This window comes from Eucyclogobius newberryi, unplaced genomic scaffold (genome assembly GCF_026437365.1).
Source record: "Eucyclogobius newberryi isolate DKJ021-1_F unplaced genomic scaffold, fEucNew1.0.hap1 SCAF_1, whole genome shotgun sequence".
Lineage (NCBI taxonomy): Eukaryota > Metazoa > Chordata > Actinopteri > Gobiiformes > Gobiidae > Eucyclogobius > Eucyclogobius newberryi.
In genome coordinates, this window is record NW_027315723.1 from 41,725,690 (window position 1) to 41,746,490 (window position 20,801).

General features: G+C 45.7%; 1 protein-coding gene across 2 annotated transcripts in view; it reads right to left on the minus strand.

Annotated features, from left to right (window-relative positions):
• The window catches only part of LOC140361146 (major facilitator superfamily domain-containing protein 6-A-like), a 58,516-nt gene that overhangs the window by 17,275 nt on the left and 20,440 nt on the right, over positions 1–20,801 (minus strand). For both annotated transcript variants that reach the window (XM_072446794.1, XM_072446785.1), the window contains exons 5-6: positions 12,783–12,944; positions 12,071–12,169 (exon numbers count right to left, since the gene is read on the minus strand). In XM_072446794.1, the coding sequence (XP_072302895.1) occupies positions 12,071–12,169; positions 12,783–12,944 (261 nt within the window). The remainder of the gene's footprint in view (positions 1–12,070; positions 12,170–12,782; positions 12,945–20,801) is intronic.

The following is a 20,801-nucleotide window of genomic DNA, read 5'->3' on the forward strand; positions in this document are numbered from 1 at the left end:
TGGGGAGCTCGAGTTGTTATTCCAACAAAAGGGAGAGAGTATATGCTCAAACTTCTACATCAAACTCACAGCGGAATGACAAAAATGAAAGGTCTGGCAAGATCATACATGTGGTGGCCAGGAATGGACCAGGATGTAGAAAAAACTGTTCAGGCATGTCATGAGTGTCAATCTCACCAAAAAGCACCAGGCTCATGCACCATTGCACCCGTGGGAATGGCCTGAGTCGCCATGGTCAAGGATTCATGTGGACTACGCGGGACCTTTCCTTGGAGAAATGTTTCTTGTGATTGTGGATGCTCATTCCAAGTGGTTGGACATTTATCCAACAAAGACTAGCACTTCACAAGTGACAATTGAGAAACTTAGACAAAGTTTTAGTGTTTTTGGTCTACCAAAAATGCTTGTGTCCGACAACGGGACCTGCTTCACAAGTGCGGCGTTTGAGACATTCATGAACCAAAATGGCATACGTCACGTGAGGTCTGCTCCCTTTCACAAGTCCTCAAATGGGCTCGCTGAGAGAGCGGTTCAAACCTTCAAAGTGGGGATGAAAAAGATGAATGAAGGAACAATACAAACCAGGCTTTCGAGATTCTTGTTTGGTTACAGAATTACACCTCACGCCACAACAGGTTTGTCACCTGCAGAGTTGATGATGTCACGCAGACTGAGATCCGCCCTGGATTTGGTTATGCCGGACATGAAAACAAAAGTTCAACAAAAACAACTGAAACAAAAAGAAACTCACGACAGCCACTGCAAATCGAGATGCTATTCATCTGGAGATGACGTTCTCATCAGAAATTATTCCTATGGACCAAAATGGATTCCTGGTGTGGTACAAGACTGTTCGGGACCCCTTTCTTATACCGTCAGTGTTGGAAGTGGTCAAGTGATGAAAAGGCATGTAGATCAGGTTAGATCTAGATTGTCCGATCCGGAGCTAACTGTTGAAAAAGAGCCTACCTTGCCGTTGTTTCCAAGTGTTACCCAAACTACTCTCGAGTCAGGGCAGACACAAAACAAATCCATGTTAGAACTGACTACTTCTAATCAAGAGAGGGTTGCAGAATTACCTCTTGCTCCAGACAGTCAGGTTGAGTCAGAAGTGAGACGCTCGACTAGAGAAAAACGTACACCTGTTCATCTTAAAGATTTTGTTCGCTAAAGTAAAAGAAAGTACAAGAGTTGTTTACAAATGTGTTTGCAGTGTTATGTTGTGACCGTTAATTATTTGAAATTACAGTTACGTGTTGTTCGCTTAAAGGTGGGGGAGATGTGGTATATTGCACTAGAGAATTGTATGTGCTATATTCTGCTCCTCTTAATGTGAATGTGTTATTGTGTGCAATAGAGTGTCATTATTAGTGCTCCCCAATAGAGGGCGCACTTGCCTTTAGTATGCATGTTGTTACCAGTTCTCGAGCAAGTGATGCGCCGCATGTACCTGTGATAAAGTTGTGATTAAAATACACGACGGAAATTGAGATGTTGTTCTACTTTATTTCGGCCAAGATACAACACCGTTGGACTTATGAACACTTCTAAAACACTGTCAGTTCAACCATAATGTATTCACTCACTGCACTGTTCACTTTCTGCACTACATACTGTATGTATATCTGTACAACTGTAAATTTGTGTACATATTAAGCCTATTTTTTTATTTTTATTCTTATTTTTTATATCTTATAGCTAATTGTTATTTTTATCCCATTGTAGACTTAAATTGTTCCTACTTATTAATTGTTCATTGTCTTATGTTGCACTGATCACCAAGACAAGTTCCTATGTTTGTGAATTTTTTTCATTGACAATGGCAATAAACCCTTTCTGATGAGGGTCATTATAATTTTTAATTTCTTGGTTATAATAACTCCTTATTGGTGGATACATTTAAAAGTCCTGATAATCCAATTCTTTCAGCTCATCAAAGCTTTTCCCATTATTCTCCTTTACAATCTGGTAAAAGACTTTTATATCTTTTGTTGTCCAGACTTTAAATCTGGAGTCTGTGCTGTTACCAATTTAACATTTGAACATCTTTGTTTTGTTTCAATTTTCTGATTAGCTCCTAGTAAGAACAGATTTCACCCAAGAGTCATCTGCCAGTGCCAGCTTCATATTCTGGGTCACAACAGTATAGCAAGGCTCAGATCACAGGGATCTGAGCCGAAAATATAGCAATTTTTCAAAGAAGGTATACCTATAATTCGTTTCTTTTGAATCGGATACAGGTTTTTTCCTTGCCATGTAAATCTTGAGATTGCTTTATTCTACTTATCAAGCATCCGGTTGGGGATATAAATCTTAAGAGTCTGGAAGAGATAGAGAAACCTGGGCAAAACATTCATTTTTAAAGTTTCAATCCTTTGACTTAGACTTAAATAGGGGATAAGGTTACATTTTTCAAGATCTTTCATTTATATTAATAAAAAGAAGGATATATTTTTTCTCCAGAATTGTTGATCGGTCTTGATAGGGAGAACAACACCTAAATATCTAGGCTATTATCTTTGGCATTTAAATGGGTAGGTCTTTCCAGAATGAAATTATTAAGTTTTTTGTACATTCATTTTGTATTCAGACATTGGACCAATCTTTTTTTGAGAAAATGCATCACATTAGGAATGGACATTTCTGGTTTGGTCAAATATATAAGATAATCTGCAGAGCAGGCCATTTGATGTTCCGTCCCATCGATTGTTTTTGATTGTCTAATAAATTTGGCAAATTGTTACAAATACAAAGCCAACAGGAGGGGAGACCAGGCGCAGCACTGCCCGAACCCCCTTTCCAGAGTCAGTGGACTTGTCAGATGATTGATTCTGATTCTTGATGTTGGGCCATCATATTAAATCGTCAATTTAGAATTTGTTTGGCACTTTAATTAAATATGGCCAACTAACAGAATCAAAAGCCTTCTCAGCATTCAAAATAATTATTAAGGCTTTGTTTTGTCGTTTTAGTATATGATTCATTATGTGGAAAGATCATCTAATGTTGGCTTGTGTTTGCCGTTTGTTAATTAATCCTGTTTGATCATTGTGGATTAAATATTTGTTACATTATTTTGAACATAATTGTGTATATACCAAAGTCCACATTCAAAATAGAAATGGGTCTATATGAGGCACAATCCAATCGGTCCTTCCCTTCTTTTGCCCAGTTAAAAGTTGCCAAAAGGAAAGGAGTAAGTGTGTCTCTCAATGCTTTATATCACTCTGAGGTGAACCCATCGCTCTCTGGAGATGTGTCCTCCCCGTGTTACTGTGGGTTCTCTCCGGGTTCTCCGGCTTCCTCCCACCATCCAAAGAGATGCATGTGTTAGGCAAAAATTGGCAACTCTAAATTGGCCCTAGTGAATGAATGTGAGAGTAAAGTGAGAGGTTATCTGTGTGTCTATGTCTATGCGACGAGTTGGCCACTGTCCAGGGTGTACCCCGCCTAAAGGCCAAAGTCACTGGGATAGGCTCCAGTCACCCACAATTATTTTATTACTTGGTTTACGGACTTAGATTATTGATTTCTACAATATAAATAAAATAATTATCACTTTTTTTTTTCATAAAGTACCGCCGACAACGCAAAATAGCATCAAATGAAATATAAAAAGTGGTATTAAGTCAAAAGATAAGAGCGTCTGAGGCAATTTTTCGCCAAAATCCTGCGGGAGTCTGTGACGGAGCGGCTCCGTCCCTGTGCGCGGTCCCGGGGAAGAGCATGTGCAGACGCGCACGGCCGTTTCCCTGTCTGCTGCGTGCTGTAATGGAGAAAATGGGTCATGTCATGTCATTCTGATGTTGTTTTAGGCCATGACATGTCACGGAATTAATATCTGTGTTGTTCTCCTGTGTGCATATGATATAAGAATATGGGGTCCTGATTATACTGATTATCTACTGTCCGGAGCCTCTTCATCATCAATTAATGCGTCAGGACCTGATTCGGTGTGGAAATAATCTTCGATTAACCTCTGAAGAGATAGCTGGACCCGTCTCAGACGTGATGGTCTGGTCTATCTCTTTTGGAGCTGATTTGATTTGTGACTATATTATGTGTGTTACCGCCTATAAAAGGTGTACTTTGTAATTGTAAAGTCAGCTAGGGACAGAACGAACTTGTCTTAGGGAAAGTGAGGGTGTTTATACACTGTGCACATGAATAAACCTCCACCTTTTTGAACGAGACGAAAATACTCTGTTTCTGCTTCGTTCTCTTTGATTACCCTTTACTTGATCATTGTGTACAGGAAACTGACGTAACAGTGCCGCGCCAAATCCTTTATATCGCAAATATAGATTTTAAACCCGCTTACCAAATTTTCTCCATTGCGTTTTTCCGTGACTAAGGGTGCACACTTAGAAGCGTCAGCTCTACCAATGCAAAACACGCTAAATCTACTGTTACACTCACCCATTTTTATTTCGTCCACCTGTTCAATATATTTCATTTAAAAATCCGTAAACCAAGTAATAAAATAACGGTGGCCTAATGGGAAAAAGCGGTAGATAATGAATGAATGAATGAATGAATGAATGAATGAATGATAGGGTTCTCCTCCTTGAACCGACACCTTAACGTGGTGGAGGGGTTTGAGTGCCCGAATGATCCCGGGAGCTATGTTGTCGGGGGCTTCATGCCCCTGGTAGGGTCTCCCAAGGCAAACAGGTCCTAGGTGACGGGTCAGACAAAGATCGGTTCAGAAGCCTCTTATGACGACGACACAATCAAGGCAGTTCACGTCGCCCGGATCGGCGTCACCGGGGCCCCATCCTGGAGCCAGGCCTGGGATGGGTGCTCCATGGCGAGCGCCTGGTGGCCGGGTCTTACCCCACGGGGCCCGGCCGGGCACAGCCCGAAAGAGCGACGTGGGGCCGCCCTCCCGTGGGCCCACCACCCGCAGGAGGATCCATAAGGGGCCGGTGCAGAGAGATCTGGGCGGCAGTCGATGGCAGGGGCCTCGGCGACCAGATCTCCAGACACAGAGACTAACTCTGGGGACATGGAATGTCACCTCGCTGGGGGGGAAAGAGCCTGAGCTTGTGCGGGAGGTTGAGCGATACCGACTAGATATAGTCGGCCTCACCTCCACGCACAGTTTGGGCTCTGGAACCCATCTCCTCGAGAGGGGCTGGACGCTCCACTTCTCTGGTGTTGCCCGCGGGGAGAGGCGGCGGGCTGGTGTGGGCTTGCTGATAGCCCCTCAGCTCAGCCGCCACGTGTTGGAGTTTACCCCGGTGAACGAGAGGGTCGCGTCCCTCCGCCTTCGGGTGGGGGACAGGTCTCTCACTGTTGTGGCGGCCTACGGGCCGAACAGCAGTGCAGAGTACCCGGCCTTCTTGGAGTCCTTGGGAGGGGTACTGGACAGTGCACCGACCGGGGACTCCGTTGTTCTACTGGGGGACTTCAACGCCCACGTGGGCAATGACAGTGACACCTGGAGAGGGGTGATCGGGAAGAACGGCTTCCCCGATCTGAACCCGAGCGGTGTTCAGTTATTGGACTTCTGTGCTAGCCACGGATTGTCCATAACGAACACCATGTTCAAGCACAAGGGTGTCCATCAGTGCACGTGGCACCAGGACACCCTAGGCCGGAGGTCAATGATCGACTTTGTTGTCGTGTCATCAGACCTCCGGCCGCGTGTCTTGGACACTCGGGTGAAGAGAGGGGCAGAGTTGTCAACCGATCACCACCTGGTGGTGAGTTGGATCCGCTGGCGGAGGAGGAAGCCGGACAGACTTGGCAGACCCAAGCGCATTGTGAGGGTCTGTTGGGAACGTCTAGTGGAGCCCTCTGTCAGTAGGGTATTCAACTCGCACCTCCGGGAGAGCTTCTCCCATGTCCCGGGGGAGGCTGGGGACATTGAGTCCGAGTGGACCATGTTCTCCGCCTCCATTGTTGATGCGGCTGCTCGGAGCTGTGGTCGCAAGGTCTCCGGTGCCTGTCGTGGCGGCAACCCCCGAACCCGGTGGTGGACACCGGAAGTAAGGGATGCCGTCAGACTGAAGAAGGAGGCCTATCAGGCCACTCTGGCTTGTAGGTCTCCGGAGGTCATCGACGGGTATCGGCAGGCCAAGCGAGCCGCGGCTCGTGCTGTCGCAGAGGCAAAAACCCGGGCCTGGGAGGAGTTCGGGGAGGCCATGGAGGAGGACTATCGGTCGGCACCAAAGAAATTCTGGCAAACCGTCCGGCGCCTCAGGAAGGGGAAGCAGTGTCTCACAAACACCGTTTACGGTGCGGGTGGAGGCCTGCTGACCTCGACTGGGGATGTCGTCGGACGGTGGAAGGAATACTTTGAGGATCTCCTTAATCCCTCAGTCACGTCTTCCGAAGAGGAAGTAGAGACCGGGGACTCGGAGGCTGGCTCATCCATCACCCAAGCTGAAGTCACTGAGGTTGTTCGCAAACTCCTCGGTGGCAGGGCTCCGGGGGTGGATGAGATCCGCCCTGAGTACCTAAAGTATCTGGATGTTGTAGGACTGTCTTGGTTGACACGTCTCTGCAACATCGCGTGGCGTTCGGGGACCGTGCCTCTGGACTGGCAGACCGGGGTGGTGGTCCCTCTATTTAAGAAGGGGGACCGGAGGGTGTGTTCCAACTACAGAGGGATCACACTCCTCAGCCTCCCGGGTAAGGTCTATTCCAAGGTACTGGAGAGGAGAATCCGACCGATAGTCGAACCTCGGATTCAGGAGGAGCAGAGTGGTTTTCGTCCCGGTCGTGGAACACTGGACCAGCTCTATACCCTCCATCGGGTGCTCGAGGGTTCATGGGAGTTTGCCCAACCAGTCCACATGTGCTTTGTGGATCTGGAGAAGGCTTTCGACCGTGTCCCTCGGGGTGTCCTTTGGGGGGTGCTCCGGGAGTACGGGGTCCGGGGCCCTTTGCTCAGGGCTGTCCGGTCCCTGTATGACCGGAGCAGGAGCTGTGTTCGCATTGCCGGCAGTAAGTCAGACCTGTTCCCAGTGCATGTTGGACTCCGCCAGGGCTGCCCTGTGTCACCGGTTCTGTTCATAATTTTTATGGACAGAATTTCTAGGCGCAGTCAGGGGTTGGAGGGGGTCCGGTTTGGGGACCACAGGATCTCATCTCTGCTGTTTGCAGACGATGTTGTCCTGATGGCTCCATCAAACCCGGACCTGCAACATGCACTGGGACGGTTTGCAGCCGAGTGTGAAGCGGCTGGGATGAGAATCAGCACCTCCAAATCCGAGGCCATGGTTCTCGACCGGAAAAAGGTGGCTTGCCCTCTTCAGGTGGGTGGGGTGTCCTTGCCCCAAGTGGAGGAGTTCAAGTATCTCGGGGTCTTGTTCACGAGTGAGGGAAGGATGGAGCGTGAGATCGACAGGCGGATCGGTGCAGCGGCTGCAGTGATGCAGTCGCTGCATCGGACCGTTGTGGTAAAGAGGAAGCTGAGCCGAAAGGCAAAGCTCTCTATTTACCGGTCGGTCTACGTTCCTACCCTCACCTATGGTCATGAGCTTTGGGTAGTGACCGAAAGAACAAGATCGCGGATACAAGCGGTCGAAATGAGTTTCCTCCGCCGTGTGGCTGGGCGCTCCCTTAGAGATAAGGTGAGGAGCTCGGCCACACGGGGGGAGCTCGGAGTAGAGCCGCTGCTCCTCCACGTTGAGAGGAGCCAGCTGAGGTGGCTCGGGCATCTGTTCCGGATGCCTCCTGGGCGCCTCCCTCGGGAGGTGTTTCAGGCATGTCCCACCGGGAAGAGGCCCCGGGGAAGACCCAGGACACGCTGGAGAGACTATGTCTCTCGGCTGGCCTGGGAACGCCTCGGGATCCCCCCGGAGGAGTTAGAGGAAGTGTCTGGGGAGAAGGAAGTCTGGGAGTCCCTGCTCAGACTGCTGCCCCCGCGACCCGGCCCCGGATAAAGCGGCAGAAGATGGATGGATGGATGGATGATAGGGTTCAGTATGACATTGAATGATGCTACTTGTAACACTGCTGATGCTCATTGGGTTGATTGTATAGATCGGTGAGATCAATACAATATTTTAATATCAAAAACAACAAACATACACAAGAACCACAAAACCACTGAAAATGGTGCATGCTGGAAACCGGCATCGCACCCAAAACCTGATTAAGAAAAATATCGTAAAAGGGAGGGAAGTCCAGTCGTAATGAAGAAATGTATCACCATGTGACCACAACCCAAACTCACATACCCTTCGTTGGTGACTCCATCTTTCGTGTTGTTTACCTCTACTTCTCCTGGTGTTCTGAGCACGCGGCGCGAGCATGGTACTACACGGTAGTGAAAAGTACTACGACGCTAAGATCACTGTGTGAGCGAGCGCCGTGTGTGCCGCGCCATGTGCGCCCTGCCATGTGTGCGCCCCATGCCTTGTGTGCGCGCGTGTGTGGCCATGTGTGTGCGCATGTGTGTGCAGCGTGTGTCCGCCATGTGTGCGCGCTGTGCCGCCATGCTAAAGTCCCTCAGCGAGAACACTGGCTTGCTTTATCTGTAGTACACTTTTGGCAGAGTTTAAGAAGTAAACCAAAGAGAAGATGGGTTTTGGACCTTTCATTCGGACTAATAATTGGATTTATTTTCAAAGAGGAGCAGTTTGTTTTTGCTAAGCTGTCCTGAAATATGCACACTGGTGCATTTAAAAAGAAACGGGCTAACGCTGACAGTAAAGGATTTATGATACCAATCCACATCACTGGTAGTTCTGGGTATGTTTTTTCCAGATTTCTGCTAAGGGGTATACTATGGCAATAAACTACATGCTTTTGTTCTTCGGGGCCAACAGGCACCTAAAACAAGATTTTAATTTCAATTCAATTCATTTTTTCAGCGCCCAGAATCACAACAGCGGTTGTCTACCAAAATGGTTTCAGATTAATTGTAACTTAACTTTTGTCTGTAGCATACATACAATAGGTATACCGTATAAAAGTACCCAGCCCTAATAACAAAGGGTGCAAATATTCAAGTATTCCACTGCAAATGTCCCGTGTCTCCAAGAGACGCTCTCTCTCTCAAATGTGTCTGAAAGACACGGAATTTTTGGAATACTTTAGCTTCAGTTCAGTTTTTCTTGCTCTTCTCTCTAATGCATCTGCTCTAATATGCAAAAATAAATTGAAAATGTTATCTCAAAATGTAGATCATTTAAGACAGTAGTACACAGAATACAATCTAGAGCAGGGGTGGGCAAACTACGGCCCGCGGGCCTTTCAATCCGGCCCGCCAAGCTTGTCCAAGTAATATTAAAATATGATTTAAAAGGCTGTAGGCTTTATTAGACAGTAGATGGAATGAGACAGTAGATGGAATGAGAAAGAAAGAAGAACATGCAGCAAATGTCGGAGTTGGGATTCGAATTCACGATACTGTGGCTGGCCGTTCATTTTACCTTTCGCCTGTAATGCCCACATTTCCCCAAGAGATGGCACTGTTCCCTCTAAACTGCGCGCCTGTGCAATTGCGCACTGCTCGCACAAAGTGCGCGCACATAAGAACATCTAAGAAAATAAAATTCACCACAAACGGCCACCGGGGGCAATCAAGCAGGAAACGCCAGAGTTTGACACACTGTAGAAGACTCTTGCGAACAGTAGAAGCACTGTCCAGGGGACCAGGGCCGGCCCAAGCCTTCAGGGGGCCCTAAGCGAAAACATTTTTGGGGGCCCCTCACCACGTCATCAGAATCAGTTTTATTGCCATTGTCAGTAAACAATTCACATATGGGAACTTTCTTCAACGCAAACAAAGCGCACCCAAACTCCAGGGCATATGTTTGCCAGTTAATTTATTCTCAGCACCTCACAAGCTCAAATATTGATAACTTAAATCCCACAATGCAACTTCGTATTCCGCTGACATCACCTCTACTCCCTGTACAAATAACACACGTCCCAGATACGTTTTTGGGCATATTTGTGGGCGTTAAGGGTCGACAGCCACATTAGCAGTTTAAATTAATGAACAGGGGGGTCTGGGGGAGATTTTCAGACCTTTTTGGGTCTTCTGGTGCATTTTAATGTGGTCCAGCCGGCTAAAATAAGAGTCAAATGTTGAGGTTGTAATGCTATAAAATGATGATGTGATGAAATTGTGCCAGGAGAAAATGACTAAAGCCAGTTATTAATACATTAGTGTACTAAATTACTCAATACAATAATGGCTATGAAAAATAATTATGATCAAATTGATTCATTTTAACTGAAAATGTAAAATTAATAGTTATCCTTACTAATTTATCTTTTACTGCTCCCAACTGTTACTTCTTGCTAAAGTGACAAAACAAGTTATATTAAATTAAACAAATGGCATAAGCATTGCTTGATAACACTCATAAAGCTACACAGTGCAAACATGTTATTCCCAGAGAATGAACAGAACGAGAAGTGAAGGTCCAAACCTCGCTATTGTGAAGAGACTGCGTTTCTGCAACTTTGCCACTTTTATATAAAAATATATAATATTATTCTATAACAGACGTAATCATAATCATATCATATGTCTGGTTATTTTTCACTATCAATTTATTATAATTTATAACAAATAGTCTAATGATGCTTTTTAAATCAATTTAAATGTTTTATTGCTCTATTAAAAGTTAATTACAATATAAACGTTTGTTCTGATCAGAACACCACACACTGGACTCCTGCACCTTTACGTTCCTCTCATTGCACTTTAAGAAGTCAAAGTAAAACAGACATCACGAGTCACGATTGATCTCACACATGGTGATGTGAGAGAGAGGGACGCAAACTCAAACCCGCTCATCTCTAACTGAGGCTGCACAGGGGCCCGGGACAGGGGCCGCACACTGTTAACTCCAAAGTTTCACGTCAGAGGTTCTGGACGAGACGGCGCTTGTCCGGACCGGATCTCCGCCTCTTAGTGACCGGGGCATAGACGCCCCTCACCGGCCTCACCTGCACCCAACACTACGGGGTTGGTGTAAATGTTAAGCTTATTATCTTTCATTCAGACATATTGTGCTCAGAGCTCTCGTCGCCTCCAGCCTGAGCGAACTAACGTGACAGACTCGTGTTGTTTCAAAAAGCAGCATTAACCGTCTCTTTATAAGATAAGTTCAATACCTGGAGAGTGTTGTTGAGTTTGCAGTTTCTTTACATCGTCAAGAAGTTTCTTCTTTCGTTTTTCGGCATCGGGGGGATATATTCTTCTGGACATGAGGCCCACGTTGTGTTGTGTTTATGTTTTGCTCTCGTTCTGCTCGCGCACAATGAAGTTGCCCAATCAGCGCAGGTTTGGTGTCTTGGTTGCCAGATTGTCATTACAAATAAATGCAGTTTGTGTGTTATATGTTACCGCTGTGTGCGCTGCCGCGCCAGCAGCGCTACTACACTAGTGGCGCACGCTGCGCTTGCACTTCGCATAAGACGGGTTGCCAGATTGGGAGCCCTATTAACGCATCGGGGCCCTACGCGTCTGCTTAGTTCGCTTATAGGCTGGGCCGGCCCTGCAGGGGACACGTCGTGTTCTCTATATTTTTAGTTTCAAAACGCTGTGTGTTTTATTACAATCAGAATCATATTCACTGAGAAATTAGTCTTATTAGTCCCGCAGCGCAGCGGACCGCGGGCGCATTCAGAAGACTGGCGTGTCACTATTGTGTAAATTAGACTTTCTTGGCCAGACCTGACTCACGAGTCAAAAGACACATGTGCATCATTATCTGGACCAATTTCTGTGTAAATATCTCATGTCACAACGTAACACTCACTCGACGAGTACGCGCTCGGGAGCAGATGATCCAGATGTGAATAAACAGGTAAATTAGCTCACACAGAGTCATCAAGGACAGAGGGGACACTAGAGACAGCTGTGATTAGTTCTAAAGCAGGACAATTTGTACATTGAGTTTTGCATTTGTTTGCTTTGTTACAAGTTACAGGTCAAATCTTGCGTGTAATTTATAGTAATTAGTTCACACAAACACACCATATTTTCCTGGCCCAGCCCCCCGGTCAAATTTTAGAACCCAATGTGGCCCTCGAGTCAAAAAGTTTGCCCACCCCTGATCTAGAGCATGTGTGTATCAATAAAACTGTATGTCACCTTTCTCCTCGGCTTCTCCAGTCATACACTGGATGAAGGCAAATATCAGAAGGATCAGGAGCGAAGCCATGCCAATGCCTCTGAAGGTCTCTGCAGCACCTGGACAAAATGCATCAATTTGCCACACATAACAAAAATGTAATGTTAACTTTTTCCATAATTTAAACTAGATATTTTATGTCGGTCAGAGGAACCGTCAACTGTCAATCATTCCAATAAATTAAATGGAGCGTGAGTGTATATAGTGAGAGTGCAGGAGTTTTCAGTTCAGAGTTTAAATTGTTCAAATATTCACAACTAAGTACAGGGATAAGGGCAGGGACAGGCGGTAGGTGAAAACACTTGAGCCTCAAGCTCTGGAATAAGGCATATATACAAAGCTTTTATAAATGCTTGTTAATCATTACCTAATCATTGTCAAAAATAAAATAAAACAAATGTTTAAAATTATTTACTAATCATGAACAAAAACTAACTGATCATTAACTATAAGGCATATTACAAAGCATTTATGAATGTTTAGTACTAAATAACTAATTCATTAACACAAATAAACTAATCCTTAACATTAACAACCCCGAACACTAACCCTAACACCTAATCCTAACCCTAGTAATTTGTTATAAAATCAGTGTGTTTGTCAATGATTAAAATGTATATCTATGCCTTATTCTTAAGTGATACCGTACCTTTTAACAGAAATATAAGTTACCAAAGTAGCTGACGAAGACTCCACCAACCATGGCTCCACAGCCACGTCCCAGTCCAAGGTGCAGGCCCTGGAGGATGCCCTGAGCGGAGGTGCGAAGGGCGGGTGGCACGGCAGCGCTTAGGAAGGAGATGCACGCTGCCCACACGGAGGCATGGGTCACTCCTGAAGAACACAAGGTCAATACAGGGGAACAGCAAGCTAGTGATCAGGAGACACTGGGCCTGAGAGTGTCACAAGAAGAATGTTGATTTCTCTTGTAGTTCTCAACAATAGATTTACATAGGGCAATTTTCGATCCATCCATCTTATTCTGCTTATCCGGGGCCCGGTTGCGGGGGCAGCAGCCTAAGCAGGGACTCTCAGACTTCCTTCTCCCCAGAAACTTCTTCCAACTCCTCCGGGGAATCCCGAGGCGTTCCCAGGCCAGCCGAGAGACATAGTCCCTCCAGCGTGCCCTGGGTCTTCCACAGGGCCTCTTCCCGGTGGGACATGCCCAAAACACCTCCCCAGGGAGGCGCCCAGGAGGCATCCAAAACAGATGCCCGAACCACCTCAGCTGGCTCCTCTCGACGTGGAGGAGCAGCGGCTCTACTCCGGGCTCCCCGCCCCCTGTGTGACTGAGCTCCTCACCCTATCTCTAAGGGAGCGCCCAGCCACCCGGCGGAGGAAACTAATTTCAACCGCTTGTGCCCATGATCTTGTCCTTTCGGTCATTTCCCAAAGCTCATGACCATAGGTGAGGGCAGGAACGTAGATTGACCGGTAAATTGAGAGATTTGCCTTTCGACTCAGCTCCTTCTTCACCACAACAGTCCTCCACCAATCCGCCTTTCAAGCTCAAGTTCCATCCTTCCCTCGCTCGTGAACAAGACCCCGAGATACTTGAACTCCTCCACTTGGGGCAAGGGCTCCCCATCCACCTGGAGAGGGCAAGCCACCTTTTTCCTGTTGAGAACCATGGTCTCAGATTCTCATCCCAGCTTCTTCACACTCTGCTGCAAACCGCATGTTGCAGGTCCGGGTTTGATGAAGCCATCAGGACAACATTGTCTGCAAACAGCAGAGATGAGATCCTGTGGTCCCCAAACCGGACACCCTCCAACAATTGACTGCGCCTAGAAACTCTGTCCATAAAAACTGTGAATAGAACAGACAACTCTGCCCCTCTCTTCACCCGAGTGTCCAAGACACGCGGCCGGAGGTCAGATGACACAACAACAAAGTCGATCATTGACCTCCGGCCTAGGGTGTCCTGTGCACTGATGGACACCCTTGTGCTTGAACATGGTGTTCATCATGGACAATCCGTGGCTAGCACAGAAGTCCAATAACTGATCACCGCTCGGGTTAAGATCGGGGAAGCCGTTCTCCCCGATCACCCCTCTCCATTGCCCACGTGGGCGTTGAAGTCCCCCAGTAGAACAACGGAGTCCCCAGTCGGTGCACTGTCCAGTACCCCTCCCAAGGACTCCAAGAAGGCCGGGTACTCTGCAGTGCTGTTTGGCCCGTAGGCCGCCACAACAGTAAGAGACCTGTCCCCCACCCGAAGGCGAAGGGACGCGACCCTCTCGTCCACCGGGGTGAACTCCAACACGTGACGGCTGAGCTGAGGGGCTATAAGCAAGCCCACACCAGCCCGTCACGTCTCCCCGCGGGCAACACCAGAGAAGTGGAGCGTCCAGCCCCTCTCGAGGAGATGGGTTCCAGAGCCCAAACTGTGCGTGGAGGTGAGGCCCACTATATCTAGTCGATATCGCTCAACCTCCCGCCCAAGCTCAAGCTCTTTCCCCCCCAGCGAGGTGACATTCCATGTCCTCAGAGTTAGTCTCTTGTGTCCGGAGATCTGATCGCCGAGACCCCTGCCGTCGACTGCCGCCCAGATCTCTCTGCACCGGCCCATTATGGATCCTCCCACGGGAGGGCGGCCCCACGTCGCTCTTTCGGGCTGTGCCCGGCCGGGCCCCGTGGGGAAAGACCAGGCGCTCGCCATCGAGCACCCATCCCAGGCCTGGCTCCAGGATGGGGCCCCGGTGACGCCGATCCGGGCGACGTAAACGGCCTTGTTATTGTTGTCATCATAAAGGGCTTCTGATAAATGCTGATATTTTTTTTTTCAGTCGGCTAGTTTTATGGCAAACAGCCTTATTATTTTTTTCTCCCACAAACCACCCTAATTTTGACCCCCTGAACGTCAACGAAAATTATATATTTTTTCAACCAAAAATTCAGGATCGGTGAAAATTTGAAGAAATAATGACGCAAAATTACTCGCTAGCGCCACTTAAAATTTCAAAAATTATATTATGAGCCTTAAAGGCTTGAAAATGTGTCAAAATGACCTAGACCCAGGTGCGATTAGTAATTATTTGCAATTTAGATTCCAAATGTGGGTGTGGCAACCTCGTTTACAAAAATGTAAATGTTTTTAAGTGAAAAGTTTTATACTTGCACATCACTGGCATGATGTCCTATTTCCCGGTACAAATATACGTTTTGTGCAAAATGATGACCTGAACGCCATGATGTACAGTATATATGTGATCGACCACGGGAAAAACCGCCACAAGTCGGCTCGGACCAAACAGAGATAAAGCTATTTTTTTCAAATGTGTGATTTTCGTTTTTTTGCAGAATGTGCTGGTTGAAGTTATGAATGAGCCCCTGTGTGCTTCAGATAACACTATTGGCTGTCCTAAACATATACATTAAGCTGTTAAAAATGGGTAGTTTTCGGGTCTTTTTCAAGCGCTCCTCGGGGCGTCACCTTTTTCTAGCCAGCGCATTGTTGATCTTTTTCCACCAATCAGCTGCGAACCACATGGCTACAGCTATGTGTCCTCCGTGTTCTCCTCTCAGAGACATTATTCATTACTCCAGACTGTCTTCAGAGCTTACATTCCCTGGACTACATTGCAACGGAATTGAGGTACTTTACTCTAAAGTATTGCTTTAACGCTGTGTTTTAAGGTGGTTTCGTGATGTCACTTTAGTAGCCTCGTCACTTTTGCCTCGGGTACCGGAGCAGAGACAGCAATGCTAAGCTAACATGCTGCTTCAGCGCACTCTATGTTATAAATACGGGCTTGAATTTAATGTGACTACTACTGAATAATTACCATCACGTACTCTCTTGAAACTAGCTGTTTTGGGACGGTGTAATGTCTGTATCTTCGTGTTTTTTTTACTGTTTTTTACTGTAGCCCGCGTTAGCCGGTTTAGCTCGTTCCAAACTTATTTGTTTCACTTTTCAGAAGAGGCGCTCACAGCTGGAGTTTATCAAAAACTATGCAGCAGTCCATTGCATTAGAGCTTCGACTTTGCAAAGTAGGTACTATGTATTACAGATCATTTACTTAACTTCCCTTTATTAAATGTACAATAAAGTATTGCTATTCTGCAAATGCAGAATAGCAATTATAGACACGCAATAATGTCACATTCATGTGCATATAACTGATGTAAATAGAGTTTATTTTACCATTATTATTGTTAGTATTATTTTGTCTTGCGCTAGCTGCTTTTATTTTATTTCATCTTTATTTTCCCCCTCCATTCCTTATTGAGAAATGAGAGGTTCTGTCTATAGGAGATTTTGTTTATGAAGAGTTCTTCTATTAAGAGTATTTTTTTAAACTTCCTATAAATTATCTGTCCTTTTCCTCTGTATCAACCTGCGTTGCAACAATGAACTTTCTCCATGTGTGGACAATAAAGGAATATCTTATCTTATCAAATGTCACATGTCTTAATCTAATTCCTTCGCTCTCTCCCTCAGTCTTCTACAGATATACTTTCCCTCAAACCCTCTGCCTCCCTCCATTAAGGCATGACCAAGAGACACAAAACTTTTGCTGACATTTACTGGGCCCGCCTGGCCGACATCACAGAGGGCGTGGCTGCACAGTACCTGGCATGGAGACCCTGAATTGACACTCTGGCCTCCTACCACACTCCACAGGACTCCCTCCATTGCACTCTGTTTTATGAGAGGTTCAAGAATGAAGTACTTAAATCTAAATTTGATGTTAACATTTCCAGACATACTAAAACTATAGCATGTGATAAAATGTTGGTAGAAAAAGAAGGAGTAACTGCTTATTGTCAGCTGATCAAAAAACAATTGGATTGGAATAGAATGTCTGAGGGTAGCGTGTCACACTTGTCCCTGGCGGTCTCACTGGCTCATCAGGTGAAAGATTTAGGACTGATTGGCATCCCACGGAACTACACCCAGTTACAGAGACATGGTCTGGGTTGTGAGCTGCTGGTGTGCTGGAACTATCATCATCCAACAATGAACACTCCAATTCTACCTGTACTTATGTCCTTTAGAGAAGGATCCCTCTAAATTTAGACCTGCTTCTTACTTTAGGGAAATTAATGAACTAGTCACTGAACCCCCCTGAACTCGACCCGTACAGGAGTTTGCAAACATTGGAACCATCTCATACGTGGTTTACCACCAATGAGTTGGCCAATGCCTTTTTCTGCATCCCGCTGTCTCCTGGGGTCCGACATGTTTTTGCTTTCACCCAAACGGGTGCGAAACTACAATACACTAGATGGCCACAAGGGTTTAAATTAAGTCCTGGAATCTTTAACCAAGTGCTGAAGAAAGTGCTTTCAACCTTTCAGCTGCCAGAGAGTCATACTGATACAGTATGTGGATGATCTCCTGCCGGCGGCTCCCACTGTCTCAACGTGTCTGTCCACCACCAAAGATGTCTTGCTGAGGCTTCACAAGTGCGGCTTTAAAATCTCTCAGTAGAAGCTACAATGCTGTAGGAGATCTGTGAAGTTCTTAGGATGAACAGTGTCTAGTGTAGTTAATTGTATTTCTCCTGAACATATAAACATGATCCAGACCCATCTTAAACCCATGACTGTGGACACATGCTCTCTTTTCTTAGCCTCTGAGGCTACAGTCGCCTGTTCATACCTGACTATGCGTTGGTCACTGCCTCGTTGCGTGCACTTATTCGTGAGAAACGAATGAAGAAGAACACTTCCACCTTGGACTGGACTTGTGTCTGGAGTGTGTCAACATGGCTGACAACCTCGAACCTCTCTTGTGAGGGTTCTCCTCATGACTTTGTTTCTCTTACTTTAGTAAGACCTTGGCCAAGGCACGATCTGATCTCCCTTTTAAACCTCTAATTGAAGGCATAGTTTTCTTTACTGATGGCTGCAGGAAATTATTTTGTGGACTGGTGTTCTTCTACACTCTCTGATCTTGGAACTTTTGAAGACTCAACTGACCAACCAGTGCATATCTACTTGGACTCTGCTTACGCCGTGGGTATCATAGTCACTTACCTGGCAGAATGGAGAAGAAATAATTTCAAAACAGCTAAAAGAGGTCCAGTCAGACATGCAGATTTACTCAAAAGGTTAGATTATGCGCTTGTGTTGCCCTCAGCTATCACTTTTGTTAAATGCCCTGCCCACACCAAAGGAGAGGACTTTGTTTCCAGGGGCACTGAGGCCCAGATTGCCTGGCCAAGAGAGCGGCAGGTTATATCACCTTAGATGGTGAGTAACTTTCTGCTCTCCACACCACTGCTACCTACATTATCTACTGACGCCATTGTCAAAGCCCAAGCTGACTGTTAGTCTGAAGAACATGCTAATTGGACACTATCACTGTTATCAAGATAAAACTGGCCTCTGGCGGGGTCCCAAAGGGAAGCTTGTTCTTCTCACTGGACTTCTGCTAGACGCGGCATTAACTGAAGCCCATGGTCCGTCACATGTTAACCTCACTCCTGGCACCATCCCCAAAATGACCCATTGCACATGGGCCCATTGTAATTCCTGTTTTGTCTGTCAAAATTTGTCCATCAAAATTTCAATCCAAAAGCCACTCTGAAACCCGACATGGAAAAGTTTGCCCGTGCTACATTGCCTGGAGTGGAAAATAAGATAAGATAAGATAAATCAGCAAGGGGAAATTCCAGTGTTACAACACGAAGAAGGTACAGAAGTAAATAATAAAGAACTGATAATTTATAATTAACCCTAAAAAACACTCTTAATACAAAAGTCTTATAGAACTCTTATAATATAATAATAATAAAAAAACGTATACTCTTAATAAAAAGTAGAAAATAATATTAACACATTAAAACTCGGTTACATTTATTTACAGCTGTATACCATTGATTTTACTAACATAAGTAGTAGAGTTTGTGGCAAATGTTTCCTTTTGACTATTATTGACTAATTTTCCCACTTTCTCTAAGCATATCCATGCTCCAAATCAAATCTGACAATGGTTCCCTTTTAAGAATGTTTATCTGCAAAATGTTGAAGCCATGCTTGGCCTTCGATACTCTTTTGGCACTGTTATCATCCCCAGTCCCAAAGGAAATTTTGAACGCGTCAATGGCACTTTAAAATTACTTATGGCAAAATTTTAGCTATCACTGCCATGAATTGGCTTGATTCATTACCCCTTGCTCTGCTTGCAGTAAGAGAGACTGACTGCAGGGCAACGGGACGCACCCCATTTGAAATATTGACTGGAAGAACCATGCCATCTCTCCAGAAAAAGATCATAACGTTTACACCTCTCCTGTTTTCTACAAACTCTGTTGGGATCAGTAACATGCCTTGGCATCTAGTCTTTCCACCCAGATCCACAAGGAGGCGGTCCCTGCTCCGGCTGAACCTCTGCCCGGCAAGGTTCTCCTGAAAGTGCTCCGGAGATCTTGGACTGAACCTCTGGTCCATTCACTGTCAAAGCCAGGACCTCCCACGCAGTGAAACCAGTGGCAAAAGGAGAATGGTCTATCTCAGATTACCCCTGCCACGAGAGACTCTTTAAAGAACATTTCTTCTAGATAACCTTTTTACATTTTATTGTTTTTCTGTCCTTCTGCTAATCATTTCTGCGTTGTAGACCTTGTTTGAGTGCTGTTTTTTAAAACTCAATAGTTCTCTGGGAGGGAGGGAGGGAGGGAGGGAGGGACGGACGGACGGACGGACGGACGGACGGACAGACAGACAGACAGACAGACAGACAGACAGACAGACAGACAGACAGACAGACAGACAGACAGACAGACAGACAGACAGACAGACAGACAGACAGACAGACAGACAGACAGACAGACAGACAGACAGACAGACAGACAGACAGACAGACAGACAGACAGACAGACAGACAGACAGACAGACAGACAGACAGACAGACAGACATTATAAATATAACGCGGAGCAGGGATTTCGGCGCTTCCGGACCGCCCGTGTAAGACGCCACACATTTGATAGGGACATTTTAGGTTAGCGCTCCGTTTATCTGTATTAGTCTTGTAGATGGCAGGGATTAAACATCTGATTGATTTTAACTTTCTGATACTTGCCCCTTCTTTCATAAACGAGCACGCCGACAGTGCTCAGTGTTCAATGTTTTGCTGTTTGTGTTGCACTGAATCACCTGTGAATTCTGTTTATCGACAAATGGCAATAAACCCTATTCTGATTCTGATTCGTGGATTATAAAAGGCATCAAAATAGCATCAAAGTATTTCCATTTCAATATAGTAACTTCTAATTCTGATTCAAGTCCAGTTCACATCAAAAACAACACTCCTCTTGAGTCTTTAGTGACAGGGGGAGGGCTTATCTCAATGAGATGCAAATGAGCCCCCCTGTGACTCTGGGCTCACTCAGGGGAGAATCTTTAGAGGCAGTTTTCTCAGTGAAAAGTTTTGAGAGTTGTATACATTCAAATGACCACAACTTACTCAAATATTATCAGATGTGCATGAGTGAGACATCATTGTATAGCTTTCAGAATCTGTGAATAACTCAAAATGTCTCCGGGTAGACTTGTAACTGGTTTATCCACGGTCAGTCACATATAGCTATATTTTACAAAGGCTTTACAGCACCCCCTTGAACATTTGAATTAAGTAGACAAATAAAATTTGGCAGAGAAATTTTTCACTAGCAAGGATCACAACCCCCAGCTAAGCTGTAAAGTGTTTATTGACATACGAGAAACATGAACAACAC